Below are 23,261 nucleotides of genomic sequence, written 5' to 3' on the forward strand. Positions count from 1 at the left end.
GCATTTAATTTTAATAAATTATTACTTTTAGAACTATAAAAAAGATTTCTAAATGTAATGACTACTAGAAGTGCTACTGATAATAATGATCCACAAAGAAGAGCTGCATAGCTCAATATCATCATACTTACGTGCATTATTAACCATTCTGATTGTAGAGCATGTACTAGTATTGGGGTTTGTGTATGTCATTTAAAAGACCCAAAGAAGCAAAACCTTAGGTAAAAATAGTACTTGACTACTTGAGGTAGTTATTGTGGTTAAATCATTTTTTTCTTATTTTGAAATAAGGCACTAAATGAATAAAGGAGAAACTCCATGAAAGAAAAACTAATTATTCATATAAATCACTTAAGGGAAATGGCTTAAATAAATCCAACAAGTGATGTAGTCCTGTTAGAGCATTCTCATCCAACCCCTCATTTAATGTATGGGGTGTTTTTATAATTTAGAGAGAGATTCAGAGTGTTGTGAGTGAAGAGTTTTTATATTTTAGAAAAAATAGTGATTTTTCTGTATATTTGAAAAACTACTCTTCACCCCCTATAATTTTTTAATATATTTTGAAAGTGGTTGTGAGTGAAGGAAAGAGAAAACGTAATGATAAAATGTATAAAAAGTATTATTTAATTGAAATAGAGAGAGAAAATGTATTGAGTTTTAGTGTAATTTTTAATTTAGGGATAAGGGGTGTGATGAGAATGCTCTTAGAGCATTCCCAATGGGTTCTCCATACCTATCTTCATTTCTAAAATTTAGAAACCACTCCAACCTATTCTCTATCTCCAAACTCCATTTCTAAATTTTAGTGAAATGATATAGGAAGCCCCCAAATTTAGAGTGTTGACACAACACTCCATTTCCATCTACCCTTCCATAAATATATATTATAAATCAATTTATATTGAAAATGATAATAAGACAAAATAATTACAGTTAAGATTATAAATGGAAGAAAGAGAAAAAATAATAGAAAAAGAATATAGATATGGAAATGAATAATGGGTTGGGGAAGGTTTTTAAAAAATGATGCATAAATTAAAGAAATTATGTTTTTTAGTTAAATTTAAAGATGGAGATAGAGAACCCATTGGGAATGCTCTTAGGCATAAAAAAAAATAGTTATCATCCCCTTTTCAGATGAATCATATGGTTTTATTATTTCATTGCCAAATAAGGTTAATAAATGAATTGTAATCAAAATCAAAGTGTAATTACAATTGAAACAATAGAAAAAGAAATATGAGTTAATAGACGCTCTAAAGTAAAAAATATCATAAGAATGAAAAAAACAGGCTTGACACAAAAATGTAAGGCATCGAGTTGATAAGCATTTAAACAAACTGACTTCTCACGCTTGTCATGGGGTTGCGTACACAATCAAACACCTTGAGTCCTCGAGTATGACACACGTTAAAAGTAGGGCTGAGTACAGTTCGGTTCGGTTATTAGGCGAAACCCAAACCGAAACCGAAGTAATCGATTATTTGAATATGCCAACCGTTCAGTTTTCGATTTTCTGGTTTTTCGATTAATTTCGGTTTGGGTTCGGTTATTTTCGGGTTTTTTTTTCCATTATGTGTTGACATTGCAAAAAAAATTAAAAAATTAAAATGTATATTTTAAGCATGTATAAAAATGTGTTAGATTACCACAGTCCACATATATATTGAATTTAAAAAACAAAAACAGGCAAGTGTTATACGAATACAAAGTTGATAAATAAAGTTTAAAAATTGAAAAGCATTAAAGTTTAGTCATAACCTTCATTCATCATTTTATTTATTTATTTTAAAAGTTTAGTCCATTCCTCATCATCTTAATAATCTTTATCATCATCAATCGGTTCGGGTCGTTTTTTTCAGTTTTTTAAAAATGAATAACCGAATCAAAACTAAAATTTCGGTTTTTCAAAAAAACAAAAAATTAACCGTCGGTTAATGCTTCGGTTTGGTTTTTTCGATTAATTCGGTTTCGATTCGGTTTTCTGCTCACTCCTAGTTAGAGGGTGGGTAAGGGATTATTATGGGTGTAAACAAGCTAAAGCCCAAGTTCGGTTCATTTCAAGATCCGTTTCTAAAGCTCGAATTAATTCTTTAAATAGCCTAACAAGCAACTAACAGAACCACAGATATATGAAATTTAGTTTGAATCAAAATATCTAAACTAAACACCAGTTCTTCCCAGCCACAGGCCAGGTTCAAGAAGCACATATAAATCCCCATAAAGCATGTCCTGTGAGGAGCTTGCAGTGAAAACTACACAACATAAAAAGCACCAACACGAGATAACCATGTATTGCAAAGCATTAAGCCTTAAAAAACTGCCAAAAATATCCAACATAGAGCTACAGATATAGTTCGTTTAATTTATAATTCCTAAACAAAAACCAACCAAAATGTTGCACCAAGAAAACACAATAGATCTCATAAGAACAAAACAAGTACCACAAGTTTCATTGTTCACTTCTTCTTCTTGGCAGCATCCCCTGCCTTGGTCTGCAAGGTAAGAAAGTACCTTTTAGGGTGTGTTTTAATCTCAAGAATATGTATGTTTTTCCATTACACAACCTAACGCTTGGGTTCTAATAAATAACGCTTACAACATGAAATACTAACCTTCTTTACACCCCGAATCTTCTTTGCTCTGTTCTTCCTTTCCTTCAACTGCTTCCTTGACTTCTCAACCTTGGCATCAAGCCCATTCTGCATATATTCATAGAAAAAATTAGAAATATAAAAATAAAACTACACATAAAGTAAGGTGGTGTTTGATTTGCAGATCGTAATAACAAACTGGGAACATAAATCAGTTTCTAAACTCATTCAGTTCAGTACTTATAATCAATGCCCCGTATTAAAAATATGATTCATATTCATAAAACTTTTCGCTTTGAACCGAGCCCAAACCCTGAATCCAACACCCCTAAATGTCATAACTAAAACAGGGAAACAGAGTTTAGAGAGTTACCCTGACAAGCCTGTATTTTGGCTCGTATTTCTTGGCACTCTCAACAGAATCATAAATCAAACCAAAACCAGTTGATTTGCCGCCACCAAAATGAGTTCTGAACTTGAATACAAAAATGGCATTTGGGTCTTTCACCTCATACATCCTAGCAAGTTTCTCCTTCAACTCAGCCTTTAAAAAAAAATCAAAACTGTAATTAGAAAATTTATCACACGACAGAGAATACACAATAAAATATAACTAATTCAAACAATATAATGGTTCATCTAAGCTTTATACAAAACACTGATATTGATATCCAAGACTTGTACAAGATCAAATCAAGGTGTTTCAACATGTAACAAACCATAAAAAACACATGCACAATAGAATTATAAACATATACAAAAATATCACACTAAAGACCGAACCTTGGAGACATTTGGCCTGCCAGGATGTAGCACATCAATAACCTACATCAACACAACCAATCCATAAGCATGAAAAACCATCTGCAAAACTAGAAACCTAAACAACTAAAAGATGGACAAAACTCACAAACTGCTTCCTGGATAGAAGCCTGTTAGTCATGAACTTCCTGGTTCGAATCGTCACTGCCTTGGTGTCCGCCATTTTCACTAGACAACAAATAAAACAGAACAATATAAAATCACTACACCATTTCAGTAAACCACCACCACCACCAACAACAAGAATTATTATTATTATTATTATCATCATTATTATTATTATTGTTATTATTGTTATTGCATAATGAAACTGTAATCACATCATTGTGCATGTAAATAAACTTCAATTGTCTATTTACTCACACAACACATAAGCAAACAAAATTCAAAATTTTAGCCAGTTTTATTTAATCTTAAGCTACAATCATCCTACACAAAACTTAACCTAAATCAAAGTATCAAACAAACAAACCTATAAAATGTATAATTAATTAACAATTATACAGCTTCTAAGTGCATTAATCAGCTTAAGACTTGATTTAATCTACAATAATTAACACATTGAGTACGCCAACAAATGATTATTCAGCTGGAATAAAGAAAAACATGACGATTTATAAGCATATGTTATGAGATTAGTTTAGTGCAGGCATACCGTAGATCAGCTACTCCGGTTGACGACGGCGTTTGCTGTTGAGAGAAGTAGGCAAAGGCAGATTAGAAGAAACCCTAACGATTAAATTGCAAACGGATATAATGATAGTCGCTTTTTTAGTGGGCTGGGCCGATTGCTATATGCATCAGACTGCGGCCCATTAATAGTCATGTTATATATGTGAGTGGAGGTAGAGATGTTCAACGAAACCGGTTCCTGAAACCGAACCGGTGGACCCGAACCGGTTCCTACCCGTTTTATGTAGGAACCGGACCCTATCTGATTCAACCCGATGATCCGTGACCGGTTCTTGCATTTCTGAGTGGGGGCGGGTAGGAACCGGAACCGAACCGGAACCGGTTCTGGAACCGAACCATCCGGAACCGGTTCCTAACCGGTTCTAGCCGTTGGATCGAATATAGCCGTTGGAAATCGTTTTTTTGGCCGTTTTTTGACCGTTGGGGTCAAAATAGCCGTTTTTTGGCTCCCCCAAGCACCCCACTACTAGTATAAATACGTATTTGGTGTCATGGGTTCATCACAACACTCAAAACGCAAATCCGAACGCAAAAAAATACAAAAAAACGCTATTACAACGTTTTGAGTTCTCTAATCTCTTGTTTTCTCTTCTTCTATATTCATATTTGTTGTTATGGCTGCCTCACAATCATCGGTTGGTCAAGGTTCCAACGCCGAACCAAGTTTCGTTCGTATTGTACCTCATAATCGTAATCAAGAGATTTGGTGCAATTGAGATTTGGTTGAATTGAGTGACCATTCATTGAAGGCTCGGTGCAAGTTTTGTGGAATTTATTTAAACCCACTTTCGAATTCAAATTTGAATAAACACATCGAAAAACCGTATTGCAAGGCGTTGAAAAATAACGTCGATTCGCAACAAACGCAAATGGATAGTGAAGGCGGAATATTTACATACCAAATTGATCGAGTTCAAGATCGTATGGCGAAGTTTGTGATTCAAGAAGCTTTGCCGTTTAGCCACTTCGACAACCCTCGCTTAACCGCCATGATTCGAGATACGTTTCAACCACAATACACTCACGTAAGTCGTCATACTCTTAAACGTTATTGTTTAAAATTGTGGAAGAAGGCCAAAGAGGTACTAATTGCATATTTTGAAAATATAAATACGGGAATAAACTTAACTAGTGATGTTTGGTCGGCTCCACATGGTCTACCCGAATCTTATCTTTGTGTCACCGCTCATTGGGTAGACCCGTCATCGTGGGAAATGATGAAACGCACCATTGCTTTCGAACTCTTTGAGTATCCACATACGGGAGATAATTTGTTTGAAATTTTAGATTATGTTATAAAAACTTATAAACTAGAAAATAAAATATCTTCAATGGCATTTGATAACGCGTCGAAGAATACATCGGCTGTTGATAAATTAAAATTAAAATATACGCCGATTTGCAATGTTATATTTTTTCACTCAAGGTGTGTTGCACATATCATTAATTTAATCGTGCAAGACGGACTTGCTTCGGATGAGGTTACATCGATTATAAACGATTTTAGACTAATGATACATGAAGTTTTTAAGAAAAGTAATAAAAGACAAATGGAATATAGAAAATTTTGTAAAGATACGGGAATAAAAGCTTTGGGAGCTAATTGGGATGTGTGACATCTGCCCCGATCCGACCCGACCCAGGTACCCGTTTCTCTGACCCGATCTCTTTCTTTTATAATTTAATATTTATACTTATATTTTACTTTTAATAATAATATATGTTTTCCTTCCCGCCTCTTTCTCTCTCTTTCTTTCCGCCGTCCCGTCCCTCTCCTCTCTTTCCGCCTTCTTTTCCCTCTTGTCGCCGTCCCGCCCTTACGCCTTGTTTCCCTCTTTTTCTTCTAACTCTTTGCTTGTCCTTTGTTCCTTCCCGCCTAAGGTTGTCTGCGCAGCTCCACGCGCCAGACCCCTTACAAGGAATCCTGCGTGAAGACCACCTGTTTCAGCGATACGCGAGACGAACTCTTCTCGCAGCGCGCTAAGAATTGTAATTCTTCTCGCAGCGCGCTAAGAACGGTAGTTCTTCCCGCAACGCGCTAAGGATTTGTAGTTCTTCTCGCAGCGCGCTAAGAATCGTAGTTCTTCCCGCGGCGCGCTAGGAATTTTAGTTCCTCCCGCGGCGCGCTAAGAAATGTGATTCTTCCCGCGGCGCGCTTAGAAATGTAGTTCTTTCCGCGACGCGTTAAGGTTGGTTCTGTCTGCCTTCGCGCTCGCGCTCTCTTGTCCTTCTGTGTCTGCCTTCGCTCTCGCGCGTGCGCTCGAGCTTTCTCGCGCTGAACCCTTTGAGTTTTCTTCGGTTTAATCTAGCCGTTGCTTTTGTGTTGTCTTATCTTTTGTGCTGTTGACCTAATCTGCTTTATGTCTGAAAAGCCACTTTTGGCGCAGCATGCGCACCAACCCCATTGGTTGGCAGAAAAAGTGACTGACATTATCTTTTGAGATCTGCTTTTTCCATGCTTGACCAGTACCTTTTTCTGAACTGCCCATGCCATTTTACTGTTCCCTGTCAGCTTTTTCTCTTTTTCCCTGCTGCCATATCTTTTGATATCTTTTGCTTTTGGAATCTTTTGCTTTTTGAGATCTTTTCCCCTTTTTCTAGGGATTGTGTTCCCTAGGGTTTCTCTATAAATAATAATGTTATTTTTCCTAACACATCACACACAAACACTTAATCTCTCCTGTTCTTCCTTGCTCTCTGCCGTTGATCCTCTGCCGTCTCCTCTCTGCCTCCGTCTTCCTCCCTGTTCTGCCCTGCTTTTCCGGTAATATATATTATATATAATAATTTACTTATTAATTATGCTAGCTTATAATCAAGACTTAAAACAAATCATTAAAACAATAATCTTATTTATAGGTTAACTTGTGCTTATTTAAAGTTGGTTCTTGCTTTATCTTACACCGCATCGTTTATCATGTGAGTAATCTCGTACCTAATCCCTTTTTGCTTTTAATGTTTTGGGATGTTCATGTGTTCATACAAACTTAGAGTCTTAAACTTGTTTATGAGCTTTAGTCGCGCAGTATCCCATGTGTTGAGGACGTTTACTTGGCTGTTTATTTGTATGTGTGTATCATTAACCGCTTTGTTCGGCCTATTCCGCAGTTTTCATGGATCCATTAGATGAACACGGGAGACCTATCGTTTACGGTTTTCTTTGTTTACACTTGCACAGATGTTTTCTCGTTTTTGTGCTCAATTGGGAGCACGGATTGAACTATGAACTATGAGCTATGATCTATTTAGGCTTGATCACAATCTGATTGCACCCTTGTTAAACACCAGACATACACGTGTTGCGCGCAGATTTATTGTTATCTATTATTATCTATTAAACTTGATTTCTCACCAACACGCAAGTGTTTGACGTTTATTTTAACACATGTTCAGGTTTGCAGTAGCTGTTTTGGAGCTTGTGGACACATAGGAAGTTTTCTTTATTTTGGACCTAGATTAAAATGTATCAAGACAAGTTTTTGCTGTTCGAATATTATGATTTATAATATATTGATTTATGATGATTTATGTTATCTTGTGTTTACCTTGCGCGTGCGCGAATAAATGTATTTATTAAATATTGACACCCAATAGTGTCACGAGTAATGAAACAAAATGTGGCGCCCCGATGTATAATCCGCCTTTGGTCGGGGTGTTACAGGATGTACCTCATCGATGGAATTCCACTTGCATAATGTTTCAAAGTGCTTTGAAACAAAGAGAAACTTTACAAATGTTTCATTCTAGTCTTGCCGAGAATGATTTGGCAATCCCCTTTTCAAATGAGAAATGGGAAATTATCAATGACTTATCGACTTTTCTTGAAGTTTTTAAAACATCAACTACGAAACTATCGGGAACGTATTATCCGACAAGTCCCTTGGTTCTTTCGGAGTTATTTTTAATCGTTAACAATCTTAAAGAATTTGAAAATAAAAGTCCAATGTTTTCAAACATCATATTACCAATGAAGTTTAAATTAAAAAAATACTTTCTTGAATTGCCACCAGTTTTTACTTGCGCCGCCGCTTTAAACCCAATGTTAAATGTTACGGGGGTTGAATGTGTGATTGACGAAATTTTTTCAGCCTTAGATATGCATGAAGTTGACCCAAACTTTTCAACAGAGGCAAAAAATGATTTTAACTTGAATTTTAAATTTATGTATGACTTTTATTTAAATAAATATGGGTCAAACATACACATGCCTATGCCGGGGGGGTCTTCATCAAGTTCAAGTGCAACGTAACGGCTAAAAAACAAAGGGGTAACACCCCTTCAAGCGAACTAGGAAGGTATAGTGCAAATGATTACTCTACCGGTTTATCCGAAGAGGAATATGGCACTTTTGATGTTTTGGCTTGGTGGAAGGTAAAGGAAACCGAGTTTCCGATTCTTGCCACCATGGCCCGTGATTTACTAACCGTCCAAGCTTCTACGGTAGCTTCGGAATCCGCTTTTTCTCTTAGTGGCAGGGTAATATCGGTGAGAAGAACAAGACTAAATTCGGAGTCGGTGGAGATGTGCATTTGCTTAAAGGATCACTTGGACTCAATCGATCGTATTCAACACGTAACCACTCTCGAAGATGAAACACCACTTGATGTTCGAGTGTACGACGAATAAGAAGGCATTTCTACAAGAAATTCCAAGGAAGAAGTCGCAACTGATGAATGTTCCCACTGATGAGTATTCCTCATCAGTGGCAACCTTCAGTAGTTGTCATCAGTGGCAGCTTTCCCACTGATTCAACTGATGAATGTTCCCACTGATGAGTATTCCTCATCAGTGGCAGCTTTCCCACTGATGAGTATTCCTCATCAGTGGCAGTCTTCAGTAGTTGTGATCAGTGGCAACCTTCAGTAGTTGTCATCAGTGGCAACCTTCAGTAGTTGTCATCAGTGGCAACCTTCAGTAGTTGTCATCAGTGGCAACCTTCAGTAGTTGTCATCAGTGGCAACCTTCAGTAGTTGTCAACTTGTCACCAGTGGCAACCTTCAGTAGTTGTCTTCAGTGGCAACCTTCAGTAGTTGTCTTCAGTGGCAAACTTCTTCAGTAGTTGTCTTTTCTTCATCAGTTAATTGTTTATTTTTATGTTAATTGTTTTTTTTATTTTTCATGTTATACAAATACGAATCGTAGTTTAGAATCCAAATCGCAAACGAAAAACGAAAAAAAAAAAAAATTACACTGTAACCGGTTGGAACCGGTTACGGTACAGGAACCGGGTTAGGAACCGGTAAGAACCGGTTAGATAGGTTAGGGGTCCGAGGGTGGGAGAACCGGTTCGGTTCCCTAACCGGTTCGAGCCTGGAACCGGTTTAAAAGGGGGTTTTGAATATAGGAACCGGTTAGGAACCGGTTCCGGTTCCTAGTCCCAAACCGTTTTGAACATGCCTAAGTGGAGGTACACAAAAAACCCGAATTCTAAACCGGATAAAAAAAACCCGGAACCGGTTTTTTATACCCTGTTTTTAATACCCGACCCTACCCGTAAGGTACAGATAGGATATGCCTTTCGATACCAAAACTCGTACCCAAACCGGACCCGATTTGTACTCGGTAATACCCGAAAATCGGAACCGGTTCCATACCCAGAACCGGGTTTTTCCAATACCTGAAAACAGGTTTTTCAAATACCTGTTCTATACTTGAAAATACTCGAAAAATACCCCTAAAAATGCAACCCCCTAAAAACTCCAATCTGTACTTGAAAAATACTAGTAAAAAAACCCGGAAAAAAAAACAAAAATAGGGTTTTTTCAATACTCGAAAATAGGGTATTCAAATACCCGGTTTTATAATACTCAGTTCTATACCCGACCTGAACCCGATACATAGTGTATGTTTGGTTGGAGGTAATGGAATAAAGGGGGAATGGAATGAGAGAAGGAATGGAATGGACAAGGGAATGAAATGGATCATTACCATTCCTTTGTCTTGTTTGGTTAACCTATAGGAATGAAATCAATTATTAATTTTTATTGTTTGGTATTCAAAAAAATTGTAGAAATGAAATACAAATAATAAAAACACTTCTATCTCAAAATATTTTTTAACCCAAAAAAAAAACCTGCAATGGCGACGGTTGTAGCTCCGGCGACGAAAATGGTGGTGGCGATGGCAGTGGTGGTGGTGCCAATGGTAATGGTGGTGGTGGTTGTTAGGTGGTAGTGTTGTTGAGAAGGTAAGGTGAAGGAGGAATGGAATGATAAAAAAGAAGGGGGGTGACGGGCGACCCGTAGGAAAGCAACTAAGTGATATAAAAGATATAATAACGCTTACGGGATTAAGTTAATTTCATGGAATTAGTTGACTACGGTTGCTCGTGTGTTTGCAGCTTTAAGGAGCTAGAGAGCGGTGTTACGAGAACACGGGCGAAAACGGGGAAGGGAACAGAGCTGGAACGCGAGAGATACGAAGAAATCAAGTTGCGGAAATGAGCTCCACCGTGGCCCATGGTCTGAACCGTGGGCCACGGTCCACCTGGTGCAAAAACTCAATAGTCCACCGTACCGTGGAGAAGAATGAAACCGTGGAGGCGACCGTGGCCCACGGTCTAAACCGTGACCTACGGTCGTGCTGGTAGACCTGTTGACTTTTGGTGAACCGTGGACCACGGTTCACACCGTGGCCCACGGTCCTGGGCGGAGACAAAGTTGTATGTCTTTTAATAGGCCGTTTGGGAGTGTCTCTTCAACTACTTTTTCATCTTGGCCGGGCTAGAGGCGATTTTGGAGAACAAAAACATCATTTGGGTCTTGTATTGTTTTGTTTTATGTCTTGGATTGTGGAAAACAAATTACTTGATGCAAGGATGATCTCCCGAGCCATGAGTGGCTAGTTACTTCGGTATTCCTCTCGGGATGTAAGGCTATTTGTCAAACACTTTTGTTTCTTGTTCTTGAACTTGGATTGATTATCTAAATGCTATGTTAGTATGATCTTGTGTTTGTGTGATGGTTGTAACTTGTCCATATTATTTCTATCTAGTTTTTAGTCATATGTTCTTGGTGTCGTTGGCAATCGAGATTTAGTGGAAAGATCTAAGGATAATAGTATTGATTTATTGATTAAGTAGCAACCTCGCATTCTAGAAATCCGAGTACTTAGTTCTTGATTAATCACAACAATTGCACATACACAAAACCGAGGGATTACGGTTTATCCATTGAACGTTAACAAAAGTGTTGAGTAACAACCCGAACCCCGAGAGGAATGCTTGTTTAATTATTCATTTACAACTTTCGTGTTAGTTTATTTTAGATAAAAAATCAAATCAAAACCAACTTGGAAATTACTGTTTCGTCATTTACATTTATATTAGTTAATCGTTGAGCTACTTATTAACACACTTTCCACAAACTCCTCGTGTTCGATACCCACTGACCACTATCTATTTAGTAGTATTTGGTTTATATTTGAGTGAGTCTTCGACCTCACGTCAGGGGGTGCGAAGGAATGGTTTTGATGGAATGGGATTCCATGTGTAATTGATGATTCCATTCCATTGAGCAACCAAACACCACTTTTTTCATTCTCACGTAATGAATCATTTTAGTCTAACACTTAAATATCAAAACCCACTTAATTTAATTTCAAAAACCCACTAACATAAAACCCAATTACATATTTACTCTCTACAACCACCACCACTCCACCGCCACCACAACCGTCACCCACCGCCACCACCTCGCAGGAAAAACACAATGGAAAGCACTATGAAAAACACAATGGAAAAAAACACAATGAAAAAAAACCACAATGAAAAAACACAATTGTATGACACAATGTAAAATATACAATGGAAAAACACAATGAAAAAAAAACACAATGAAAAATACTATTGTATAACACAATTTTGTACAACACAATTTGGTAAAACACAATTTGTAAAAAACACACTAATTTTTTTTAAATTTTATATTACAATATGGTACTCATATGAAAGATAAAAAGACACTCGTTATTATGGTGAATTTATTTTTCAATAAAAACGTCGTAAAAAAAAGTTATGGACGTTTTAAAATGATGGGGGAATTTGGCATGTGCCTTGCATGTGGAGAGAGAAAGTCAACAAATGTGTTATTCCTTTTATGCCCTTCCTCTTCTTTCACACTTGATTTCCCCCTAAACTAATCTTAACCCTCCATATTCAAAATCAATGGACAAGATTACCTCTTATCCTTTCTACAAAAACTATACTTCCTATTATAACCTAATCCTGGGATTCCATATGTAATAGATGATTCCATTCCATTGAGCAATCAAACACCACTTTTTTCATTCCCACGTAATGAATCATTCCATTCCTACTGTCATTCCTGCATACCAAACGCTACCATAGGGTATTGTTTTTATAGGCAAGACCTGGACCTGAATCCGACCTGAGTATTACCAATACCCAATTTTCCAATACCCGAACCTCGTTCCATACCCAGAACCGAATATTTGGAAAACCCGATTTGTGCACCTCTATTTGTGAGTTGTGAGACAAAATATTATCCAAGAAACACTTATTTTATCTGTGACCAAAAATATATCAAATTACAAAGTTTGTTGGGTTCTGAAAGTTTAAACACTCTTGTTTCATAAACAATCTAATGTTTGTTTTTTTATGTTATTAAGAATTTGTATTGATTTTAGTTTATCTTTTTTTTGGTGTTGTTTGTTATCGATGTGAAAAAAGTGTACCTTTTAACATAACAAGAGTTTTAATGGACGATATTTGGTCAAATATTTGGCATAAGGAGTTAATTGGTGATGTAAATGGATTGGTGTCTTAACATAAATTCGGTTTGTAAGTGTTCTTACAGGGTCAAACTCGATTCTGACCAGTGACGAAGCTTGGATGAAAACGTGGAGGGGCCGGATAAAAATGCGTATGAAAATTTTTATATACGGAGGGGGCGAGCTCAAATTTTCGGGCAAAAACGAGTAAATTTACACTACGTATAAAAATTTCCAAACGAAAACCGGGTGAATTTACTCTATTTGAAGTTAGTTATATGATAAAGACACCATATACATGATACTTATTTTGTAGTTATACTTTGTATTATATAATTATTATTATATTTTAAGTAAAAGTTTGCTACCACTCGCGAGCTAATCAACCTTGACGTGCCTTGAACTTAAACCCATGTATAAATGAGATCTAATTTTTGAAATATACATGATTCAATTTTTGAACAAATCGATCTGCAATAGTTTACGAGTAATCTGACTTTTGCATCCATGTTGAACATCACGGATTAAATGCATCATCTGATGTAATACATAATTAAGCATTTAACTTTTCATATGTAGCAACTATTTCAATTGTTTGATTATAACAACACATCAAACTAGTGGGCCAAACAAAAGTCATTATCCATTTTAACGTAAAAGTTCAAAAATAATTATGTAAACAAAACTATTTAGTACTATTCATTATAATTTTATATTAAGTACACTGGTATTTAGGTAACAGTTTACAAACCAATAAAGTATGCTCAGAAGAATCATCATCGATCTCTCTAGCATACCCGAAGAAAATCTGGAAATAAAGTTGATTATTTGGTTATAAACATTGATCGCAATCCCATATTTACTGTTTACTTCAAATTTTAGATCGAAAAGCTAGGTTCCGGTCCAACCAAAATCGACCACAACATTTGCACATCTTCGCACGAGCAACACTTAACATCTTCATACAACACATACAAGCCTTTACCTACAAACAAACCGAGCATAGTTCTAACATCAACAGACCCGAAATCAATAACCATACCGACAAACCTTAAATACCTACGTTTTCGATGGCGTGTATGAATGGAGTGAATTCGTTTCCACATGTTCTTGATGGGGGAGAATAAGGATCGAAGCCACCCCATTTAAAAAGCTTCAACTCCTCAATTGACGATCATTTATGGTAATTTAATGAAATAATCTATTGATAAGTAAGAAGGCTTTTTTTGGTATGAAGTCGGTGTCAAATGCTAACAAGCACCTTCAATACAGTTTATGCCAAGTGTCCAAATAATATTATTAGTAGTTGGTAATTTGGTATGCCATTCACTAATATTTCAAGAAATAAAAAGGTTGCTTCATCTAATTGACAATTCTTTATCATATTTATTAAAGAAAAATTATATTTTAATAACACAATTTTCTGTTATTGGCCGATAATAATCCTAACTTAATTTATTCCCATGAATGGTCCCAAATTTAAAAAAAGCTGGCTCTCAATGGTCCCCCGTTAAAAAAAACCTAACAACGTTAAGTTTTTTTTTCCGAATTTCAAAATGATTTTTTAGGGCTTTTGATCGGAAAAAGGATACGAGTCAATTGATGTAAAACATAGCTCGAAACGATATTCCAAACATCTTAATTTTTGTTAATTTGAAGTTCAAACACCTGATTTGAAGCACTAATCAAGCCATTTGAAGCATCATTTCGAGCTAAGTTTTATGTTAATCGACTCGTATTCTCCTTCCGATCTAAAGCCCTAAAAATCAGTTTAAAATTCGGAAAAAACTTAACGCCGCTAGTTTTTGTTTAATGGAGGACTATTGAGAGCCAACTTTTTTTAATTTAGGACCACTGGGTGGGAATAAACTAAGTTAAGATTATTATCGGCCAATAACAGAAAGGTGAGATTATTAAAATCCAATTTTCCTTTATTAAGCTAATAAGTTCCGACCCTTGTACAACCCGTACAAACTTAGCTCCGATTAGGTTAAATGTTTCTTTATCCCAAAGATGCAAAGGTACACCGGTGATTTTTGTTACCATCAAGCGATTAGGCAGAAACTTATCTCCATCCCAAATATTATAACTCGAGAAGATATGTTGTAAGAATTCCTTCTTTTGCTCAAGAAAAGCCTTAGCTTGGGACTCAACTGAGAAAATGATAAGGACATGAAGTCCACTAACATAACATAAAGACGCCTCATCAATCCAATTTCCAAAAATAGTACGAGGGTATTTTCCAATAAAAGAAGGTTCTTAACTTCACCGATGATGGACGAATTTTTCCATACTTTAGTAGCATTTTTCTCCTTTGGTGCAAACGTCACAGTTATGAGTTACCATATCAGAACCGCGCGCAACCACTTCCTTATAGGATACCATACTTTGTCTGATATTTTTATTCCACCCGTCCTTTCAGTTTGGTTTATTGTGTTTCGTTGGTAGTTACTTCGATTCGCCCTGGATTCATCACTATGACTCTTAGATAACTCAAAATTTTAATCATCACATTAACACTATTTTTAATTAAAAAATGTAAAACATCATATAAAGAAGTGTTAAGAATTTTAACTCGACCCGCATATCTTAATATTTGTAAAATTATTGGGTTGATCCATAAGTGTTTTGAATAGACCTTACTTTATAACACATTTGTTTTATTACACATAGTTCAAAGTGTGTCGGGTTTGTTAACTTAAAAATGATTTAGGATCAAAACATACCCGAAAACATTTTTGAATAGTTACCCACACCCCTCCTATAGGGTTTGGGACACCACCCTTGGTCCCTCATCGTTGCCTTATTCACACCTCAAAGACGGACGGGTCAATGACCAGTTAAACACAAGTACACTATATGCGTTCTTCTTATAACTTTACGAATTTGCAATTATCATTAATCAAGTCATGTTTAACGATAAAGGCTTGTTAAATAACTAAACTAACATCTAACAACTATGGGTATGTTTGGCAAAACTAGTTGGTGGCTGGTAGCTGGAAGCTGGTGACTGGTGGCCGGAAGCTGGAAGCTGGTAGCTGTAGCTGGTAGCTGGAAGCTGTAGCTTTTAGATATATTTAGGTGTTTGATAGAGTAGCTGGAGCTTTTAACAAAATGTATAAAATGACAAAAATGGACATAACTAAAAAACAATAATATTAAATATACTTATTTTGGAAGGTTATTTAAGTAATTAAAATACTAAAAGCTTATAGTTCTTTCTAAACGCTACTAGTTGGAGCTTTAAGCTTTAAGCTTTTTCTCATGACCTAAAAGCTTCAAGCTCCATCAACCAAACAACGCTTTTAATTGAGTATGAGCTTTTTCTTAAAAGCTTAAAAGCTTGAAGCCCCTAAAAGCTCATTGCCAAACATACCCTATATCACAAGGGTATGTTATTTAATTGTAACAAAGTAGTTCTAAGTTTTAGCCACCTAAACCCAAGGCGACAATTTATGGCATGACACGAAAATAATTATTTTCCTTTTTTTTGTTCATATCAAAGTTATTGAACAAACAAGTCATGCTCGGGTTAACACGTTTAATAAATGCCATTTTATGTTGACTTATTGAACATATTTAGTTAAAAAAAAGAAAAAGAAAAAAAAACGATCAACACCCATCAATCCAATTAACATATTTACAAACTAGGTTATAAACCCGTGTATTACATGGGTTTGAAAAATTAAATCTATTATATATGATTTTGGTTCTTAAAGTTGCAATAATCACATACAAAACACACATCAAAACTCTTGAAAAATCACAAGAGCTGAAGAATATAAATAAACTGTTTCTAAGTATATTGTTGTGTTAGTTTCAACACATCTTGCTATTAAACAAACAACTGCAATAGTTTCTATCGGTAAAAAAAAATTACCAAAGAATTCAAATTGAGGGTTTAATGATATTAAATTTAACCATCCATAACCAACAAAAAAATAAACTTGTGTGGCTTACTTTGTGTTTTTTTTTTCTAATTCATACATTAGGTTATAAAATTAGAAGCAAGGCAATTGCATATTTGGTAATATCGGCAAAGAAAGTATAATACTAATAAAGTTATAGGTATTTTATCACAATTTTTTTTTGGTTTCAAACATTGCCTTCTTAGTAAACTTTTAATTTTAGACGATCTTGACATTTTACTCAACTCCAACATACAAGAAACTAAACAGTTATAGTGAGTTTTATATTTACGTGTAAAAGTAAAAACAAAAAAGTTGTAAAGAAAACATGTTCTGAACCAAAAGTAATATTTTTCTTAAAATAGCCAGCTTAAACCCTAACTTGTACCGACTAAACCGGTTCTTATGCGTTGTGCCGATTGACACTACTCGTTTGTTTTGCCCGTTATAAAAGAATACAAGTAGCAAATTTAACTCGTTTACTTAAAGGTTCGAATACAAGTTGAACTTGCCCAAAATGTTCCAAGTCATACTAAAAGTGCGCCTGTTTCAAATGGAACTTGTTGTGACCCATTATGTAAATCAGAGTAAAAAAATAGTTGGAAAGGTTTTATTTACAACGAATAAGTATCTCACTGAAAACCAAACCATCATTCTTCCCATATATCAAACAGTTTTGAGATACTCGCATAGAAGATAGAACACAAACAAATCATAATAATAAACAACCAACTTAAAAGAAGCAAATTAGTATTTCGAACACCCTGCTCATGATCTTACTTCTTACAATGATTTGTATAAAATCGGTTTGCAACACCCATAATTACAACCATTTTCCTATCATTTATAATAGTCAAGTATACTTTATGTTCTTAATTTGCAAGATTTGAAATAAAAAAAAAATAAGTGTTGTGCCCATAACTGACGACACAATGTCTAAATGAATATAAGCATATCATCAAGGAAACAAAACTCACCATGAAACCACTCTATTTTAGGGATCAAAGCAACTTATTTTTTATATCAGCTTGGCCTAAAACTCTAGTTGACACAAGTTTTTGACAATGAATTCACTATCAGTTAACATGTGACAAAAAAATGCACATAATTATAGATCTGAAAGAGAAAGTGCTGATATGCACCATCATCAATCTACTATTCTCCGTGAGTGCTAAATTATGTCATTTTAACAAAAGTTATCAATACATATAAAAAAGCTTATTATATAGAATTAATAGTAAAAAATAATCAAATGAGATGAACCATTTTCGTATTGCTCAGAGTAAAGATGAATCATGCACCTTATGAACCAGTCACTAATAAACTAAAAATATACAACACAAATTACACGTACTAAAATGAGTTTCAAAAGTTCTACGTACGTTCTTTTATTTCCAATTTTTTTAAATTTATTTATACTACAAAATTATAGATATATCATTAATATGAAATGTTTAAATATTTATTAGTTGTTTTAATTAGATAATTAAGACTTTCAAACTTGAATAATAATGAAGCCATTTGGCAAAAATATAGGATAATTAGGTGCCATGTGCCACAACAATTATTTTATTTATTATAATAGTAGATTACAACTTGAATGGTACATGCGAACATGTCATCAAATCCGACACGTTTAGATAAATAAGTTAGACATTTTGTGTTTGGGTAATTACATAATGATTTAAGTGTACGTGGGATAATATCATGTTTGGGTTACATGATTATTATCTATATAGAGGTAAAAGAGAAAGGTCGGTGCCACATGATTTATTTGATTCTTTTATTGTTTTTCTTTTTTCTTTTTTTTTTTTGACTTTCAAAGTATTTTGTTTGTTTGTTTGTTTTTTAAGCTATGCTTATACCCAACGAACCTAACAAATACTAACCATATTTGCGTCTGCTTGCCGTCTAACGCTCGGGTTTTACCAACGTCTATGTTTCAAAGCTCAAGTTTTACCAACGTCCAAGCTTCACCGACAACACCCTGATTAACAATCGGGTTTTACCAACGTCCAGGTTTTACCGACCCCATATTTGCGTCTGCTTGCCGTCTAACGCTCGGGTTTTACCAACGTCTATGTTTCAAAGCTCAAGTTTTACCAACGCCCAAGCTTCACCGACAACACCCTGATTAACACTCAGGTTTTACCGACCCCATATTTGCGTTTGCTTGCCATCTAACGCTTGGGTTTTACCAACGTCTATGTTTCAAAGCTCAAGTTTTACCAACGCCCAGGCTTCACAGACAACACCCTGATTAACAATTGGGTTTTACCAACGTCCAGGTTTTACCGACCGAATAAACGCTGCTTTATATATTTTAATTTCTTTTATATGCATATGCTAATAGTCATTTTATTTGTTAATTTCACGAACTTATCTTTTGTTATTAGTTATGGTACCGTAAAACATAACCGATACCGGCTGAATATAAGTCGAGTCACCGTCGTAACGCTCAGGTTTTACCAACTGAAAAACGTTGTTTTAAATTAATTAAATTTTTATACAATAAGTTATATGAGTGCAGCTACATTTTTTTGTTTTTTTTAAATATATTAATTTGAAGAATATGTGTTTTAGTTTCAATCTGGTAGCGTAATGAAAGCAGCTGATACCGACAAAGTTCGCATTAGCTTGCCGCTGCAACGCTCAAGTTTTACCGACAGGATTTGGCGCAACACGCACGAGAAATCATTAGTATATAAGTAAAGGAGACTTTTGGCGCCACAGAAGGGAAATAAGTTCCATGATTTATTTTTCAAATATATTATATACTTATGAAATGCAAACACAGAAGTTTGTTTACCTGGGTAGCTAAGGTGTGTTGGTTAGATGTTGTTTTTCTCATTTGCCCTAGTTCGATTCTTGGTAAAGTTACATTAACATTTATTTTTTTGGGGAAAGTTGCATTAACATTTAGCTTTTTTCTTTATTGCGTCGTTAACCAACTGACATCAAATTTATTTTTTTGTTATTTTTTTTAACCGACTGAATTCGCGTACTCTCACCACCTCGATAATTCTAAGGTTTGAACAACACCCGGGTTTAGTGATCACGCCACCCCATTGGTCCACCTCAAGTTTTATAGATTTTTCGATTTACTTCCGGTATTGTGATGAATGAAACCGAACGAATTTTTTTAGTTCCGGTACCGTAACGAGCACGATATAAACCGACCAAATTTATATAGACTCACCGCCTCAACGACCGCGACCGATAACGCTCGGGTTTTACAGACACCAACTTTAACGAACGACGACACCCCATTGGTCCACCTCAACTTTTAGAATATTTTTAGTTCCGGTACCGTAACGAGCACAATGTAAACTGACCAAATTCATGTATACTCCCCTCAACGATCGCGACCGACGACGCTCAGGTTTTACAGACACCCGATTTTAACGACCAACGACACCCCATTGGTCCACCTCAACTTTTAGTTTTAGTACCGTAATGAACGCAAGTGAAACCTTAACAGACATGACGAAAACTGTCCAAATTCGCGTAGACTCAGCGTTTCAACGTCCAAGACTGACAGCACCTTGGTTTTACCAACGTCGCTTATAACGAACGTAACTGACACTGACCGAATTCACATCGACTCACTGTCGAGTTTTACCAGCCTCCAAGCATACTATTTTTTTTAACATGCTAATTTAACGAACTTTTTAAGGTTTACTTCCAATATCGTAAGGAACGTAGCAAATATCCACCGAATTCACGTCGACTCACTGTCGAGTTTTACCAGCGTCCATACACACTATTTTTTTTAACATGTTAATTTAACGAACTTTTTTAGGTTTAGTTCCAATATCGTAATGAACGTGGCAAATATCCTCCGAATTCGCGTTGACTCTCTGCTACCACACTCGGATTTTACAGATTGATTACCCCGGCGCAACATGCGGGTAATTTACTAGTTTTAAGTATACGTGAGATAATATTTATTTATTTAACATGAATAAAATACAAACAACTGACTGCCAACCAGTCATCCAAAAAGAGAGCTGCATGTATAAACTATGGTTTTAAATGCTAAACAGGTAATACCCAGTGGCGGACTGAAGCATTGTTCCGGGGGGGGGGGGGTTACGACCCCCACTCAGATTTTGATAGGCTTTGTAAATTTTAGTTTTTGTAGTGTTATTTTTTGATAAAAAGATATCTAGGCTCCCTTTAGTTTTTCCTATTAGGCCCCCATGCTCTAAATTTCTTCCAACCCAACCCAATAAAATGTTAAGTTGGACAATCGATGATCAAAGCAATATACAAAATGGTGATTATATTACTAACCAGACGTCACGAACATTAAGGGAAGACGACAAACAGGAAGGCTTTTCTATATTCTGTCAATAAACTCAAGTACAAATACAAATACTAGAAACTAAGCAAAAGAATGAAGCTTTAAATAAGTGTTTTCAAAAGATTGAAATCATGTGAAAATTGCGATATGTATTTAGTTTTGTTACAATTAATGAAATTCGTTTTTACAATCTCATGTAGTTTATTTTTTATTATTTATTAGTTATTTTTGCCCCCACTGAATTAAATGTCTAGCTCCGCCAATGGTAATACCTATAGCCATAACCAATAATAATACCCCATTTGTAGATGTTTCCACTTTACATGAGCAAAATGATAGCTTTTGAGCATGAGTCATTTCATAACAAAAACATTTTCATAAACACCATTTATTACGCTAAATCATAAAAGGCGACCCATAACATGAAAAGCCATACTCATTCATGGCACCACTGTGTGTTCAGTGTTTGTGTGTGAGAGAAGTTAAAGTGGATAAAGAAGCCATAGTTCCTTCTCAGTTCTTAATTACCAAGAAACCATTTTCTTTAGCAATGGCACCACGCTTGAATCTTATTCTTTAACAAATCTAAACCTTTGAATGATTTTGGAGTTGACATCATGGCATGCAATATGTCTAAAGCCATTGGCATCATGTGATTCAAGATTCCTCTCTCACATTTCAAGAAATCTTGAATTTTGATCTTGGAGATAGGTTACCCACCAATATACTTTGAATTTAAGGTAAAGTCACCCACTAAAATCCTATTCTATTTATTTTCCTAATAAATTTGGATGTTACCCATAAACAGGGCTGCAACCAAGCCGAGCCAAGGTGGGCTCAGGTTTGGCTCATTTACAACCAAGCCAATGGAGCCGGCTCATTTATCTTGCCAATCTAAAATGTTAAACTTGAATTTGGCTCATTAGAAGCTCGTGCCAGCTAGTTTATTTAGAAAATAATTAATTTTGTATTTTTTACAATATATATTTAAAAAAAGGAGTAATATTTCTAATGCACACAAATTTATAAGTTGTATATTTTAAAATTTGGGCTTTAATTTAAACGAGTCAGTGAATGAGCAAGCTTATCTTTCCTCGAGCTTGACTTGTTTACAAACGTGCCGATTTCGAGCCAGCTTTTTAAAAAGCTCTTCCCATAAATTGTTGCTTAGATTCAAGATTATAGTTACATATTTCTAATGAAAATTTTGTTTTTTTTTTGTTAAGTTATAAATGAAGGACTTCCCTTCTTGTTTTAGTGAAAATGGTGTTCAAGTTGGTGAAGCTTCATCTTCATCAGAAACTCCCACCACTACAACCAGAAATGCCCAAAATCTTGTTACTTGTGTATACCAATGCAAAATGCACAATTCATCTTACATCATCATCACTCTCACTTGGACTAAAAACCTAATGGGCCAAAGTCTTTCCGTCGAAATCAACGATTCAAACAACCAATCTCTTTGTAAACTCGACATCAAGCCATGGTTATTCTCCAAAAGAAGAGGTTTTAGAACCCTAGAAGCAGGTTCCAAATCAATCAACATTTACTGAGACTTAACATATGCAAAATTCGGTCCATCATCACCCGAACCCATCACAGGCTTCTATCTAGCAATCGCCATGAACCGCAAACTCGTTCTTGTTCTAGGGGATATGAATAAGGAAGTGCACAAGAAAATATATCAAATTCAAGATGCAACTAGTTTGGCGCCAAATGCTGTTTTTGTTTCGAAAATAGCACATATTTATGGAAAGAAGGAGTATTCGACACGGGCTCAGTTTTGTGGTAAGGGTCAAGGTCATGAGATATTAATAGAATGTGACACGATGGGTGTGACCGATGACTTGTGCTTGATGATACGGATTGATGGGAACCCGGTGATGCAAGTGAAGTGTTTGAGGTGGAAGTTTAGAGGGAATTATATGATTTTGGTTGACGGGTTACCCGTGGAAGTTTATTGGGATGTTCATAGTTGATTGTTCGAGAAGTGGACAGGGAACGCGGTGTTTTTGTTTAAGACTTGTGTTGCTGCCGAGAAGTTGTGGGCGAGTGACGATGAGTGTTTGTCGAGAATGTTGAGTAAAGATGGGCAGATGGGGTTTTGTTTGGTGTTGTGTGTGTGGAAGAGTGAGTAGCTAGGAGTGTGTGTTTTTGGTTATATTGTTTTGAGTTTAATTCAACCTTTGTTGTGTTCTATGTCTT

The 23,261-nt window shown here is 35.6% G+C and overlaps 2 protein-coding genes across 3 annotated transcripts; one reads left to right on the forward strand and one right to left on the reverse strand.

The window, feature by feature from the left end:
* Positions 1–2,292: 2,292 nt before the first annotated feature.
* Positions 2,293–4,208, reverse strand: LOC143554010 (small ribosomal subunit protein eS24z-like). 2 transcript variants are annotated; one of them, XM_077043878.1, is made up of 6 exons: positions 4,075–4,208; positions 3,508–3,587; positions 3,381–3,422; positions 2,971–3,141; positions 2,619–2,705; positions 2,293–2,498 (listed from the first exon to the last, which is right to left on the reverse strand). In XM_077043878.1, the coding sequence occupies exons 2-6, from the start codon at positions 3,580–3,582 to the stop codon at positions 2,463–2,465; spliced, it is 411 nt and encodes a 136-aa protein (XP_076899993.1). In that variant the 5' UTR covers positions 3,583–3,587; positions 4,075–4,208; the 3' UTR covers positions 2,293–2,462. The 2 variants fall into 2 exon arrangements, with proteins under 2 accessions (XP_076899993.1, XP_076899994.1); XM_077043879.1 differs by having other exon boundaries at positions 3,508–3,591; positions 4,075–4,121.
* Positions 4,209–22,678: 18,470 nt separating this feature from the next.
* On the forward strand, positions 22,679–23,035 carry LOC143554026 (uncharacterized). The gene has a single exon (XM_077043893.1). The coding sequence runs from the start codon at positions 22,679–22,681 to the stop codon at positions 23,033–23,035; it is 357 nt and encodes a 118-aa protein (XP_076900008.1).
* Positions 23,036–23,261: the final 226 nt, after the last annotated feature.

The sequence above is a fragment of the Bidens hawaiensis genome, unplaced genomic scaffold, assembly GCF_021521415.1.
Source record: "Bidens hawaiensis isolate Kalapana, Puna unplaced genomic scaffold, B.hawaiensis_p1.1 tig00017470_1, whole genome shotgun sequence".
In the NCBI taxonomy this organism is placed as follows: domain Eukaryota; kingdom Viridiplantae; phylum Streptophyta; class Magnoliopsida; order Asterales; family Asteraceae; genus Bidens; species Bidens hawaiensis.

Bases quoted from the DNA above. Each gene is read 5' to 3' on its own strand.
- LOC143554010 (XM_077043878.1), bottom strand. From the start codon at position 3,582: ATGGCGGACACCAAGGCAGTGACGATTCGAACCAGGAAGTTCATGACT. The intron at 3,423-3,507 runs GTGAGTTTTGTC...GTGTTGATGTAG, and splicing joins TTCTATCCAGGAAGCAGTTT to GTTATTGATGTGCTACATCC. The intron at 2,706-2,970 runs GTAACTCTCTAA...GAATATATGCAG, and splicing joins CAAAATACAGGCTTGTCAGG to AATGGGCTTGATGCCAAGGT.
- LOC143554026 (XM_077043893.1), top strand. From the start codon at position 22,679: ATGAACCGCAAACTCGTTCTTGTTCTAGGGGATATGAATAAGGAAGTG.